The 15525-nt window shown below is 48.7% G+C and overlaps 1 protein-coding gene across 1 annotated transcript; it reads right to left on the bottom strand.

Annotated features, from left to right (window-relative positions):
- Positions 1-2453: 2453 nt before the first annotated feature.
- TBR1 (T-box brain transcription factor 1) lies at positions 2454-12039 on the bottom strand. The gene is made up of 6 exons (XM_005573306.5): positions 11234-12039; positions 10508-10662; positions 10014-10135; positions 9292-9450; positions 8085-8146; positions 2454-4965 (listed from the first exon to the last, which is right to left on the bottom strand). The coding sequence occupies exons 1-6, from the start codon at positions 11923-11925 to the stop codon at positions 4107-4109; spliced, it is 2049 nt and encodes a 682-aa protein (XP_005573363.1). The 5' UTR covers positions 11926-12039; the 3' UTR covers positions 2454-4106.
- Positions 12040-15525: the final 3486 nt, after the last annotated feature.

Here is a 15525-nt window from a genome sequence, read left to right as displayed (position 1 = left end):
CGGGCTGAGACCCGCGGCCTGAGTTAGGCCTGGACTTCCAGTCTCGCCCCACAGCCTGCTTCTCGGCCTGGACCTCTGACCTGGATCCCTGACTGGGACAGCCCCGGGCGCCGCTGCCCGCCCGACAGCAAAGCAGGAAAGCCCCGGCCCATGCCTCAGCAGCCACCCCGCACCCGGGCGAGCTCCCCGGACGCCCGTCCCCGCCGCTCTGGGCTCGGGTGCACCAGGGCCAAGCTGCAACCTCGCCTGCGGGGGCAAGACCAGCCTGCCTCCCACCGCCGCAGCGCGCCTTGTTCCCGCCTCTGTCTACCCCGACGGGCGGCGTCCAACCAGAAGGTTGAGAACCCAGGCCGCAGCATCTCCTGGCCCGAGCAGCACTCGCCGCCGGCACGCTCAGCCCCGAGGGACATTGAAAATTAGTTAAGATGGCGCGGATTGCGAGTGGCGGGAAGGCACGAGCCAGAATACAGTGCTAGCCGCACGCTCGTCGTCTTTCTACCTCTTTTTGAAAATACACTGTTAAAAACTGGGGAAATCTGGGTTTACAGAAAGGAATCGTCGTTCCTCTCAGGCTGTCTCAGGAGAGAAAAGGCAACTCTAACAGGGGACGCGAACTTTGATTCCCAAAGGGCCTCCCAAATCTAGACTTTGATTTCCTTGGAACAGCAGCAGCCTCTCAGACGCACGGACAGTGTCATTTCACCAGACACCCAAGACTTTTTGGAAGCGAGGAGAAATGATCATGTTTTAAAGGGACAAGAAATCACAATGCCTCCGAGAGGAGCGCGAAGCTGCAAATTTACCTCACGCTGACTCAGTCCACACAGCAGATGGTGACAGAGCTGCAAGGGAAACGACCTCCCCAATTTTTTAAAAATACTTCCTAATATCAACCAAAGCGCGTCTTTCAGAACAAGGCACTACGTTCCTGTGAAATCTATCCTCGGCTCCTAAGAGCTTCGTTTACGCACATGACACCGGCTCTTTTGCTCACGGTGATTGTCCAGAGGGCGGCGGGCAGGGCCGGGCAGCGCCGGGTTTCCGGGCTCCTGGGCTCCCGCGCTCCAGCGCTCCCGCGACCCGGCCTGGGCGGAGAGGAGAGGGCGGCCCCCGCGGCCCCGCGGCCTAGAGCCCCGGCACCCCCATGGCTCCCCGGCCCTGCGCCCCACCGACCGCACGTGCTCCTCCTCCTCGGCAGGAGTGGGCGGCGGGGTCCGAGGAGCGCAGCCGGGGTCGAGTGGGTGATGACACAAATGCACTGCTCCACTTCAGTCGCCACACATGCACCGTGTCTTGTACTTTTGTCCTCTTACTTAGTTCTTAGATGTGAGGAGGGAAAAGAAACACAAAGGAAATTCAGTCCTTGCTTTTCTATGTGGCAGACAAAACTCCACGGAACGCCGTCTAGTGGTGGAATTGTCCAGGGAAGGCAAGTTAGTTTTATCCTCCCACGAATTTTCATTTTAATTAGAAATTTGAGACCTCTTTACATCCGTCAAACTGCAGAGAGGACACAGGACAATGTCTAGGTAAAGGTAAATTTAGTCCTGTAACCTGAGGCTGGCCCAGACTAAGCAAGAATATCTAACCATTTTCCGCCTCTTGCCTGGATCACCTTTCTTTGGAGACAAAAGTACAAAAGTCTCTTCTCCACGAGGTAAACAGTTCTGCGGGCTCCACTAAGACGCAGCGCCCTCCAGGTTGGAATTTTGCATTTCTGCATTTGTTCCCCAGGTGTGGATCTGGCCTGGATAGGACTGGCATAAGATTCCACTACAGAAGGGACAGAGCAGTGCCCCTACCCCCACCCCAGATACCTCCCAGAAGCAGTTCTAAGCTCAGTGGTTAAAAAACGGCCCTTTCGCGAGTTTGTTCTACGGGTCTTTCGCCACCCTACCCCTGCCCAATCTTCGGAAACCATCCACTCGAGAAACGTAGGCTGTTCTGTGTCTGCGTTTACAGATTCGCCACTCACCTCCAAGGCCTCGTATGTACAACCAGAATTTACTAAATCTGCGGTCAACATCCTATTCTGACATGCATTTAAATTACACCCTACTTTCAGCCAACGCCTCCCGCCTTACTCTGTGAAATTTAAAGAAATTCTTAACTCCTTATTTAAAGAACCTCCTTTTCCTGTTCGCATTACTTCCAACTTCAGAGAGAATCAGATAAATATGATGAGAAAAGTGCATATGTTTTCCTGAAAAAAGAAAATGAGCACAGAAAAGTGAAATTTGGCTCATAGGTAGCCAAATAATTATAAATAAGAAGAAAAAAGTAGTTCCTGGAAGTACTATAAAACAAATTTAAGGGGGGAATGGGAGGTGGCTTCCATTACACAGGCTGCCCATATTGGAGTGGGGACGGGCTAGTCTTCCTTAACCCTTAAATATCACCACCTATAATAATTAAATTATTTTCAAACTGTAAACTGCTTTCAAACACCATAGTTAGTGTTTTTACCAGGTTTATTTTACTTGTTATACACAGACGATACAAACGAGCAAAAAACAAAACGTTTCTCAATGGAGTGTGTTCTTGTATAAATTATTCAGTTCACAGACAAAACGAAACAAATATAAAAATCACAACATTAGATTTACAGAAGAGCCAAAATATACACACGTTTAGACCCTGAATTCCTATTAGGAAAAAATCCCCCCATGGACTGGAATCTAGATTGAATATTGTGTATGATGCATATTTCACATTAATTTTTAAATACAAAAAAGTATAGGTTTGCTACACAACATTAGAAATCCTACTAATCTATTTCCAGGGGGATTAATGCTCCTTATCAAATATAACAAGACTTAGGGGAAGATCAGTCTTACTTGCATTAATGCTAGTGTTCTCCCAAGGAAGTCAAATTTCAGCTGTTTCTAGGTGGTGGGGAAGTCATTTTCAAAACTAAAATGCAGTAAAATATACAACTCACACAATTCATCTTCACTAGACTACACTATAGTTACCAACAATTCAGTCATCTATATCATTAATAGAGTATTCATTACAAAGATTTACAGCATATAAAGGTGGAGGGGGTACTGAAAGATATTCAGAAACAGTTTGTCAGCATATTTGGCACCTGCACAGACCAGTAATGGATTTGGCACTTTGGGGAAAAACAAATAAGGCAAAATAATATTGCTGATGTCGAGCTATTCTATTTAGAAGGAAGGGGGGGAACATACAACTCCAGTTGACTTTGCTTTGCAGGCATCATGCCACTTAATCGACTTGCCTATGAACAGACACCTATCCTTTAAAGGTGTTTGGGTGGATTCTCCTTAGCTATTTGTGTGCATTAGGGCACATAGTAATTATTTCATGCAACGGATTGAGGAGAAGTGGGAAACCCATCACTGTTGAGTATTTCATGTTTCTAGAGCCTCTCAGAATATTATCTCACAAGAAAATTAAAAGAGAGAGAGAAGAGAAAGTATGAGAGAGGAGAGAAAGAAAAGCAAAGAAAGAAAAGGAAATAAAGGTTAAGCATGAACTGGTTTTGTGCCTTGACGAGAATAAAAACTAGCCATTCGTTACAATAAATTAACACTATGTACAATCATTTCACAGGCTTTGTTCCACTAAAATTATTAACATCCCTACCATCCATCCATCCATCCATCCACTCGGGGATAAGAAAGGACGCGCTGGGTGGGTCCAGGTTCTAGAGTCAACATCCTATGGTTAATGTGGAGGCCGAGACTTGGCGGGTCGGAATCGCTGCTGCCTGACAGGACTGCCCAGGTCTCCTAAAGGTGAAGAGTTTCATTACAAGAAAGAGAAGTAGGAGGTAAGAGAAAGACGAGGGGGAAGAGGATTGTAGGAGGATAACTCCACAGAAGGAGAGTAAGTAGGAAAACCAAAAGGTTTACAGCAAAGTTGAAGGTCGGTGCGCTAATTGCAGAGACTGCTGTGCAAAAAAAGGTTAAAATCACGCTCGGAGACCTGCACTTATTCGCTGCAGACGGCCATCGAGGGTCAAATAAAATGAGGGGGTGCGCAAGGAGGAGTATGGGGTGGCGGAGCTGGGGAAGAGCTGTGAGGGGCTGGCTGGGGGTCCGGGCCGCGGCGGGGCCGGGGCGGGCAGGGACGGCCTAGCTGTGCGAGTAGAAGCCATAGTAGCCGCTAATGTCCTTGGCGCAGTTCTTCTCGCAGTCCCGCTGGGCCAGCACCTCGCTCTTGAGCGGGGACGAGCTCTCGGACACGGGCGTGTCGGCTGGCGAGATCCGCCTCCGCTTGGCCTGCTCGTAAATCCCCGAGTCGCTCGAGTCGATGGACTTGATCGAGGAGGGCGTCTCGATCCAGCTGGAATCGGACAGGTCCTTGGGCTTGGCGTCCTCGGCGGCGCCGGGCGGCAGCGGCGAGCGCTCGGCGGCCAGGCCCTCGGCCTCCTCGCCCAGGTAGGGGTTGGCGCCGGCCATGCGCGCGGCGGCCGCGGCGCTGTTGGGCCAGCAGGGCAGCACGGAGCCCGACTTGGTGCCGCAGTACTGCGGGGGGCTGCGGGCGCCCCAGCCCGACGGGTCGGCGTAGTAGCCAAGCGGGCGGCCAGTGCAGCCTGCAGCCTGCAGCGGCAGCGCCTTCACGCCCGCCGCCGCGTAGGAGAGCAGCGTGGCCGCGTTGCCCGCGAAGTCCGTGGCCGTGTCGTAGGCCGAGGCCGCGAAGTCCAGCCGGTTGTTGGCCGGCGTCACAAACCAGCGCTGCGGCGAGGGCGCGCCCGGGTCCTCGGCCTGCTGCGGCGACAGCAGCCCGTTGGTGTGTGGCACGCTGCGGTCCGTACCCGGCCCGGGGCCCGCGCCCGCGCCCGGGTGGAAGCGGGCCTTGGCGTAGTTGCTCACGAACTGGTCCTGCAGGAAAGAGCCGGCCATGGCGTAGCGGGCCCCGGGCACGATCTGCGAGCGCGGCGAGTCGTTGGGCGAGGGGGTCAGGCGGTCCATGTCACAGCCGGTGTAGATCCTGCGGGGTAGGGAGAGAGAGAGAGAGAGAGCCGAGGGGTGGCGCGGAGGTCCCTTGGGGTGGGGGTGGGGGCAGAAGGGAAGGCCACCTCCACTTTTCGCCCACCCCCACACCCTCCATCTACAAACTTGCAGTCCAGAATTTCCTGGAGAATACAAGAGGCCACAGACCTCTATCATTCCCAAAATAAATCATGGTATTATGAAGGAGCCAATCTGTCTATGCAGGGACCTGAGCAAGATGCAGACCATCAAGGGAACGACTTCCCTCTTCTCTTGCTCTCGTCAAGTATACTGGGGTACTGAGAGAGGGGCACAAGCAAGGGCTTTCATCCCACTTCTCCAACATTTGTGTGCACATTAAGGCAGATTTACCTAGGGACTAAGATGCTCTTTGCCCATTGGGCCTTTCCTCTGCGGTCAGAGTTTCTGGGTGAAATTTCTAAACAAGGTACTCACTCCTCCACCCTTTTAGGACCTATGTCCGTTTGATTGTTCAGGTCATTTCTCTCCTTTTTCTAGATTGTTTCAGAAACCCCTAGGGAAAAGCCGCACACGCAGAAATCATCAAAGACTGATCTTCACCCGTGTTCTGGAACTCGAGGTTTGCTGCTGGAAGCCTGCAAGGTACTTAGTGTCTATTGTTTCCCCTGTGTGAAACTTTCACTCCCACGTCTATTAATACAAACAAGAATTACTACTCAGAAACAGTAGTCATCAGTCAGAAATATTCTCTTAAAAGAAAAGGTGTTCTTTACTCTGACCTGCTTTTCCTAGCTTTTAGTCCATTACGGCAGAAACTTCGGGGCAAACCTACGGTGCAAACCTACTGTGCACTTACCAGCCTACTCCGTGCAGTGGACCACTAATAATAGCTAACCTTTACGGAGCTTGACTATATGCCAGGCATTGCGAGCTAGGTAACTTTTATTATCCCACTTTACCGATGAGGAAATTGAGGCAAAAGGACGTTAAATAACTTGCCCAACCACCGACAGTGATTGTGTTGTTGGGAATTACCTTAGATAAAATAATCAAAGATTAACTTTAGGCCCTGGGCCTAGAAAATCACATTAGAATTGAGAGGAAAGCAAGGGTTGGATGAAGATTGGTAGAAGTGTTTTCTCATACACATGCACACATGCCTCCCTTTTTATTTAGCTCACACATAAATGTTTTAATCTTTAGTCAACAGACTGTTTTGAAGGAGAACCTCAGTCTTGTCAGACCTTAATCCTTCAGGGAGGAGATTCCCTGGTGAGTGGCCAAGCAAGCTCCTAGTACCCCATGAACCCTTATACTTCTCCCTCTTTCTCCAAAATTGAGCCATGCCCAAGTAACCAATGTAAAAGGGGAAAGGAAGAGTGTCATAAACCAGTCAACTCTTCCCTATCCCCTAAAGATATCAGGTGTTTTTTTGTTTTGTTTCTTTGTTTTGCTTTGTTTTTTTTGTAGAGGTAAAGAAGTTTTTATGAAAAATTTAAATTGATTTAACATCAAAGAGGAGTGGCTTTTCCAACAGAAGGCAGCCAGAGGAGGAGGGGCATGTGAGAGTTTTGCTGTGGCTGCTCAGGTCCATTCTGTTTAGTGCACAAAATTTCCCTCTTGAAATTGAATTCCAGTTTCAAATAAGAGAAGTAGAGGGAGGCAGGAAGGGAACATAACTAGCAAGGTGCAAATATCTTCTCTGTTTATCACCACAATATTTTAAAAAGAAAAAAGCAGTCTGCAAAAGATACAGTTTAGATGCCCATCCAGGTCCCACCCACTTGGGATTGCTGAATTGATTTGTGCAAAATAAAATGCTTTTGAACAGATGTTCACAACAGAATTAAAATCTCAAAATCTACAGGACTCTCCTCCAACATCTCTAGTCTCTTGGGCCACACACTTTCCACTGTGCTGGGCACACCTTTTTAGATTGTGAGGAATAGAGTAGCCAAGTTTTTATTCTGGGGAATCATATTGATGAGACTTGCTTCCTTTGGAGTACTTTTGAAGAATATATATAGTGGTTATAGGCAGTAATATCAATGACTCTCTTTTAAATTATTAGCAAATATCAGGAGGGATAGTTAGTATCCGCTTGGAGATGGAATAGAGGCAGTCACTTGTCCCTTTCTCCACACACTTAATCTATGCTAGTCAAAGGCAGCTTCAACTTTTTAGCTCTGTCTCCGGCGCTCAATGTAAGCCATGAAATTAAGATGTATGTACCCTTTCCTTTTATGGTCAGAAAACATGGGGGAACCCCACAATCCAGATTTAGATTTATAACACTATCTGAACTCTTAGGCACTATGGACCCTGAGTGAGAATTGCAGAACAAGCCCAGAAAGCATTCAGTTTACACCTACTGTTGCCCCCAGAGAACAGCCTTTTGATACAAAAGAGGGAGGTAAGGGAGGCCTAAAGAAAAGGGCACCAGCATGTTTAATTAAAACACACCTAGATACAAAAGAAAGAGGAAAATATTTTTCTTTTGAAGTTTATAAATAATACACAGCAACACCGTCTGAATCTTTCCAAAAGCCTAAAATGACCATAACAGCGGTTCTGCTCACGAACTCGCCTGTGGTGGGTGCACATTTGTATTCAGTCCATGGTAAACTTGCACAGGAAATGCTATTACACAAAACTTGGAAATAGGTAAATAAAAGTCACATATGCTAAGGAGACTGGTAACAACTGCCAGAGGAGCCACATGCACTTTTAGGCAGAATTGCCCGTTTCAGACATAGACAATCTGAGCTGAGCATCTGCAGCGCCACATACAGTACTCGCATCCGGGAACCAGGGCAGCCTCCCCAGCCAGCCAGCCAGCCCCAGAGGCCCGCCAACAACTTTGTAATCCACAGGAAAGCTAAAATTAGGTGGAGGAAACCTCTGACCAAAAACCACACAAGTACCAAGCCACAAGGTCACCAGAGAGAAGGGGAGCCAACAACAACAACGACGACCAAAAAAAAAAAAGAAGAAGGAGGAGAAGAAAGGGAAAACCTCTAAAACAACCTTGTCTTCACACATTCCAGCTTTCAAAATCCTTGTACATAATAATCCACCTTTGACCTAAAGCCCAATTCCACAACTATTTGAAAAGGAAGATACAAAATTACTTACGTGTCATAATTATCCCGAAATCCTTTTGCAAAGGGGTTGTGATCTATTTTCAGTTGTGTAATCTGGCAAAGAAAAAAATGAATGTTACCTCACCTTTTTTACATGAAGACTGGGTGTTTGAGAATATATCATCTGCCACTTTTACAGGGGCTTAAGGCCTACAATTTATTAAATAGCAAGGTTTTCCTAACTGAAAAATTTGAGGGATTGAGTGGAAAGGAAGTATCATGAAAGTTATGAGGAACATGTTTAAATAAACGATACCTATAACTAAAGGACTGCTTTCAGTTAGCTCTCCTGTTTTTTCTAAATTGATTCAAAATCACATTTTTAAAATGCTTGTTACACACAGTGTACTTATTCAGACAAAAATCTTTAAGGAGAACTTGAATTCATCACTAAATGTTGACTATTTTAAGTATTTTATATTTTAAAACATTTGTCGTTTCTGACTCACAACCTGAGAAACCACAAGTTGCATCTTAAAATCAGGTTGGATTTAAAAACATGTTTTAATTTCTGATATTATCATTTAAGTAAAAAAAAAAAAAAAGACAAACACAAAAACCCCTATCACTCCTAGTAGTCAAATCAGCCACTAAAATCAGTTTTTGCAAACTTGCAAAATCAGAAGAGGTTCAAGTGCTAGAAAGCTCAATCCATAGCCCTTAGTAATTTGATTTATTGTAGTTTTCACATATATGAATGTGTATGTTCTTTTGATCTCCCAGAACAGTGATGTTTGTTCATTTCAGCCATCAGTTCTGAGATGGAAAAAAAAGAGAGAGAGAGAAATTTTTTTTAGATGCCAAAGCTTGCCAAGAATAAAATGCACGGGGAAATCTGCTTGTTTTCTAAAGGAAAGAGAGACTTAAAAAAAAAAAAAAAAGTAGATTTTAATCTGTTCTAGTTCGAATCCCAAATTAAAACTCCCAAAAGAAGAGTCTTTAGAAATCCTGGCCACCTCAAAGGTGGCCCGGGTAACCCGCGACGAAAACAAATAGAAAGCATTTTCCCACCGGCTTGGTGTTTAGGAAAGGTGCCGTGGGCAGGCCCCTAGCCCTAGGCCTTAAAACGCACAGCGGAGCCAGCTGTTGCTGATGTTAGCGCTGCTAGTACCCTAGACCTGCATGGCGGGAGGATGTGAGAGGGTAGGAGAGAGATGTCTGTGCCGCCCGCCTCGCGCCCAGCCCCTAGGTCTCCTTACATCCGTGTTCTGGTAGGCGGTGACGGCGATGAACTGAGTCTCAGGGAAAGTGAATGTCTGCACGCGGCCGGGCTGGCTGGTGTCCTCCGTGCCGTCCTCGTTCACTTCCACCACATGCAGGCGGGGCTGGTACTTGTGCAAGGACTGTAAAACCACCATCTGTCCGGCGGAAAGAAAGGGGAGCGCCGGGTGGCGTGTTAACGCGATCGCTGTGCGCGTGGCTGTGTGCGCCCCGCTGCGCGCCCGGACTGGCGGAGGCAGCCTGCAGCCAGCCTCCCAGGCTCACTGACCGCGGGACTCGCCTGGCTGGCGGCTGACTGGCTGGGGCAGACCGGCCTTCGCACCTCTGGGAGCGAAGATAAGCCGGGGCACCGGAGAAAAGGGGGAAGCCGACCGCCCGATCCTCAGGGCCCTTCTCCTAGTCCTCCTGTAAGGAGGAACAAAGATTTCCACAACCTGCAGATCTTGTGGGGTTTCTTCTCAAAATCAATCAGTATTAGTACTTGGGAAGGTCGGGCACTCCAAAATTGGGCCGACGGGGGTGTTGTCAATGAGAACAACTTCATAAATTTAACATAAATTTGGAGGGTGGAAATCCAATTTTTAAGTCTTTTTAATGAAGCAAAGAAACGTGTATCCAGTTCCATATGCTGCTTTGCACTGACGAACTGGATGTCAGGGAGGAAGGGGTGAGAGAGAACACGAGCGCTTGAGCCACTGACCTGCCCATTGTTATTTGAAGCTCCTTTGTTGTTCGTAAGTTTTAATTTTCCAAAAGAGATTTCTTGGCGCATCCAGTGAGCCCCAGTGTTGGGGGAATCCGGATGCATATAGACCCGATTTCCTAGAGAAAGAAATACGTTGTTTACATATGCCCCCGGCACTGCCCAGTCCCAGCTCCTCACCACGTAGGACACACACACACACACACACACACACACACACACACACACACACACCTTACTCCACCGTGAAGCCCATTAGCTGGGGCTTTTTTAGGCCGTTCTTTCTTCCTATTAACTGGGGGTGATTAAAATAGCTTTTGCATAATCCTCCCCCTTCTCGCAGCTCAGTCTGTCCCCCTGTCCCCCTCGTTTCCTTTTAGAAGTCATTGGCCGATCGTTTTAAAAGTCGCTCGAGCCAGTCCACAAAGGCTTTAATTAATCATTCTCACCTAAATAAGTGTCAAGAAAATGTGTTAATTGGAAGGACTTGCCTTGCACATTGGTGTCCGCTTTGCCGCAAGGAACCCATTTGCCTCCTTGAAACCTCCAGTGATTGGGATCCGCCAAAATCACATCCACAAAAATATTGTAATGAGCCGTGGGATCGAGACCAGAAATGTTAAAACTTAAAAAAGGAAACATGCGCCTATTTAAATTAAGGGGTGGGGGGAGAAAACAAGGAAAAAAGAAACATAAATGTTAAAGATTAAATGCAAGAAGCGGGGCGCCAGATAGCAAAGCAAAACTTGTTCTTGCAGCAGATAGGGACGAATATTTGATGGGTTAGAAAAAGGGTGGTGGGAGAAGAAAAGAAGTGCAACCCAAATCAGGGAGAGCGGCGGGTGAGCTGGAGTGGGAAGGCGGCAGGTATCACTGCCCAGGTGGAGAGGTTGGCGACCTGCGTCTCCACCTGTCCGTGCATGCCAGTGTTGATGCGTCCCTCCCATCGCCCAGCCGCTGGCCGGGGCTCTTCCTTTTTCTTGCCTTCCTCTGGCCACTGACTGGCTCTCCAACCACGTACCTAGAACGGGGTGCCCCCCACCAACATCCCCGTGGCGGTTATCCCTTCCACTTTCCCCCTTTCCAAAACCAGCCAACTCTAGGGCGCCTTCCACTCCGCTACCGACCCCAAATCGTCGCTGCCGCGGCAGTCACAACCTAGGTGCACTTGTCCCCGGCTGCGCCTGGAGCAGCGGCAGCCAAAAATGTAGTATTACCTTCCCTGTTTGGTGATGATCATCTCCGTTTGGTGCCGGTGAAATTTCAGCCAAAGAGGCCTGTTGCACAGGTACACCTGTGCTTTGCCGGGCACCAGCCCCGGCTGGGTGGAGGAGAACTGGTAGAACGGAGCTCCTTGGTAGGAGTGGCCGTACTGCTGTGGGTAGGGGTAGCCGGCCGTGGGGTATCCCTGCGGCGAAGAGTTGGACAGGAGGCTGTTGTAGGCTCCGTTGGTGATGACCGGGTGGTGGGCCATGTAGCGGCTGGGGCTGCCGATGGAGAAGGCGGGGTGCGCCGGTCCGTGCTGGCCGGGGTACGGGAACATGGCACTGGGAGCAGTGGCCGCAGACTGTGGCTGGCTGGACTGAGAGAGGAGGTAGCGATCTGCAGCAGAGCCATCGAAACTGTGACGAAGCTCAGAGACCCCGTCCAAGACAGGAGAGAGTTTACTTCTCTGGACGTCCCCTGGTGAGTCCTTGGAGTCAGGAAAATTGTCTGTATCTGACTGATTCGTCATCCCCCTGGTAATTTTTTTCAAAGGTGAACTTCTCTCCAGGTTGTCAGTGGTCGAGATAATGGGATGATCGTGCAAGACAAGCTCGGATCCGCCTGAATGTGGGTAGCTGCTGCTCACATTGAGAAATTTCTTGGAGAGCATGATAGAAGGAGAAAGGCAGTGCTCCAGCTGCATAGCTCTAGAACCTGAACACTCGCCCTCCCGTCCCTGGTTTTTAAAGTCCTATTTATCATAAACTAGAAATCCACAGACCCCCTCACTAGACAGAAAGCACTTCAACCAGCAAATGCTTCTCAAAGGTTTGATTTACTTTTTTTTTCCCTGGGAGAAGAGATTGGCCAATTGACACTATGCAGCAATCAGAAAAGGCTCACTTTTGATCTTGCTGCTTGTGCTGCCGATGAAACGGCTCCTGCCATTGGTTAACTGCTGACAGTAATTTAATTAGATAGACATTAATTAGGATAATCACCTGGCTCCTGGTAGCGACGATCATGGCAAATTGAAGGGGATGATTTTATTGTTGGCTTGGGGGGTGGGGAATGTGTGTTGGTTTACGTGAGCACTGTTGTGTCACCTTTAAGCTTTGTGACCACTGCTTTAGGAAGATTCAAAGATGTGCAATTTACTAAACATTTCCTACCTTCCCCCCCTTCCCCCATTTAGAGCGGAGGGGCGGAGGAGGGAATTCGACGATGCTAGGAGACTTTTCGGATCTGAATGAGCCAAATATTCAGTTGAATGTAACGATTTCAAGTGCAAAGTATACAAAGCGCGAGCCGGTGGCCTCTTCTCGCCCTGTAAAAGTTCCAGAGTCTGTCTTTTCCAGCTAATACAAAAGCACACAACACCTGAGCTGGTGCTTTGTGAGCAGGTCCTACGTGTCCTCGGCGCCCCCACCCCCACCTTTTAAACTGCAAACATAAATAAATAAATCCCTGCTGCTGAGAGCCACAGCGACAAGCAGAAGGGGGGGAGAAGAGGGGGCGAAAAGCAGCAACTCACCCACCAATCCACCCACCTCAGGAAGGTTCGGTTTCTTGTTTGAGCACAGAAACAGTGACAATCTATGATCTCCTTTTTAAGTTTTGAAATAATCATAAGCTGTCGGGCTAAAATGCCTTAATGTATTTGCAGTGATGTTTACCAGGTCTTTACTAAATATTTTATCAGCGAACTTGGTTGCAGATTATCTGAAGAGCATCTAACTGGGGGTAGGCGCCATGCATCCTTCTCGTCCCTCTGTATATCCTTCTCTCTGAGGTACTGGCTTGGCGACAGGTTCAAAAGCTTCGCCAGGAAAAGAGAGGGCCGAGTCCCCGTGCAAATGGGCTCGTCAGAAGCGCTGATCTGGGGAGACAGAGTGGAAGTGGTGTCAACACAGTAATCGCTACTGAAAACGTGTGTGTGTGTGTGTGTGTGTGTGTGTTTAATGTTTATATAATCTGGAGGGGAGAAAAAGCATCCATGCCAGTAATTTTAAAAGGAAAAAGAATCTAAAGAGGAATAGAAAAAAACCAATTTAAAAGGATGTTGGCACAAATAAATAGCACGAGGCCCAAAGAGACCCCGAGGTGTAGGAAGGAGGTCTCTCAGCATCCGCTCTACAGAGGAGCCCAGCCCTCGGCCTGAGCCAGAGGGCCAACAGCGGCAGAGGCTTTTTATCTGCCCAAAACTGCCTCCCGCGGCCCGGCGCTCGCTGACCTGCCCTCCCGCGGCTTTCGTCCCGGACGCCGAGCCGCGCGGGAATGAGCAGGAGGAGCGCCGCCCGGAGCTCCGCTCGGCCCCGAGAGCTGGCCGGCCCGAGGGCGGGCTCCGCCCGGGGGAGTGAGGGAGCGCGGGTTGAGCTGCGTCTGGTGCAGACCCCAGGGGCACACACTCTTTCCGTGCTGGAGGCGCGGCCTGGGCACCTCAGCCGGGGGAGCTTCTGGCTTCGAGAGAGCGCGTCTGTCCTACCCGTACCTGGGGCAGCTCCCAGAGTGAGAGCAGCGCTTGGGGACATTGGGTGGGGTCCTGAGCATGGGCGGAGACGGGTTAACCAGACTCGCCGCTTCGCCACTGTGGTGCATTTTCAGAGCGGCACCTCGGTGGGCTGAGCGGTCAGCGCTCAGCCGAGACTGCGCCCCTCGAGGCGGGCTGGGCGCCTTGGCTACAGAGGGCACCAGCTGCGGCCTCCATCAGAGCGCCGCGGGCAAGGCCCTGCGCGGGCGGCCTGGACAGGGCAGGTTGATGACCAGATGTCCCAGACTAAAGCCGAGACAATTTTCTGGGATAAAAAGAGAGCCAGACCCATTTTTCCTTTCGAAAGCAAACCTCAGCTCTTGGTCAGGAAGCTTCATAAACAAGCAGTCTTAGCTGTTGAGTCGTTGGGGTGCGGGGGAGGGGAGTAGGGGATGCCATTTGACACTTGTTTTTCTGCCCTTGACCTTCTACCGCCATTTGCCTCATGAGAGGCTTTTGACCTCTTGACTACTTTTGGCTACTTTCGTTTCCGTCTTTCTCCCATCTTCAACTTCTCTGTCCCTGAGTGCCTCTCCCTCCGTTGCTTCGGAAAACAGTACTTTCCTCCGTTCTCAGTGGGACAGAGCCTTAAGTGTGTAAAGAGGTGAGACATCACCTGGGCTCTTTTTGAGGCTTTGCCATTCTGGACACCCTAAACTGCTTTTTTCTTTTCTTTCTTTTTTTTTTTTAAAGGAAGAATGCTAAAATGAGATGTTAAGGTGTTAAAGGATAGAAAAGGGAAAGAGTGCACCTTCTTCAGAGTTTTTAAGGAATTGATGTGCTCTCTGACCCACTTTGGATTATCAGTAACAAATTCAGTGACTGCTCAAATATAGGCTATGCCTTGAATTTATATATACTAAGGAAAATTAAGGCTTTCCTCAGAATCACCACACGTGCCTGTGAACCATACTTCTAAAAGAAGGCCAGGGCTTCTCAAACCTTAAAGTGTATATGAACCACACCAGAATTCTTGATTATGATTCAATAGGCCTGGGGTGGGGCTTGCTTTCTGTATATATAACAAATTTCCATAAGACCCAGATGCTATTGGTCCAGGCAGATGACACTTTGAATGGTGAGGCCAGAGCTTTCAGTGCCACCATACTAGCCTGAGAGAAAAGCAGGGACATTTCTGCACTAGAGACAAACAGTTTTGTTTCCAGAGCTGCTTTACCTCTGCATGGTGGAGGGGTAGATATGCTCACATAAGCATGCTTGAATGCGTGCACGTGTGTGCGCACACATAGTCTTAAACAGCTTCCTGAGTTTGTGATTAAACGCATCTTTTCAATGCCTAACTGGGCCTGGGACATCAGACTGCTGTGAAAATAGCTGTACATTCCAAGACAAATGTGTTCACTGAGCCTCGCCTCTTAGGGCATCTTGATTTTGATCGACTCCAAATCTACAAAAATATAGGTTTTTGCTAGCAAAGATTGACAAGGTTCTGAAATTGGCAATGTCACCAACATGAACCAAGTGACAGTAAGTGGTGTGTGGCTACAGGGAGTCCAGGAAGATGGGGTGATCAAATAAGGGCAAAAACAGGCAAGGTAAGCCTTCCCAGTCACAGGATTCAGGATATTTTCAGAGGACTAAGTGGAAAACAAAAACAAAAAACCCTTTCAACCCACATATTGAGAATAGTTCTTGAAATGTTAAGGCCTTCTTCTGAGGGCACTGTGCCCCCCAGAAATCACTGACTAGCACTCATTAACAACATCTGCGAAATAAGTTAGAGAATCTTATTTGTAAAGGGAAAAATCATAT

Source organism: Macaca fascicularis, chromosome 12, assembly GCF_037993035.2.
Source record: "Macaca fascicularis isolate 582-1 chromosome 12, T2T-MFA8v1.1".
In the NCBI taxonomy this organism is placed as follows: Eukaryota; Metazoa; Chordata; class Mammalia; order Primates; family Cercopithecidae; genus Macaca; species Macaca fascicularis.
This window is presented reverse-complemented; position numbering and strand designations above follow the sequence as displayed.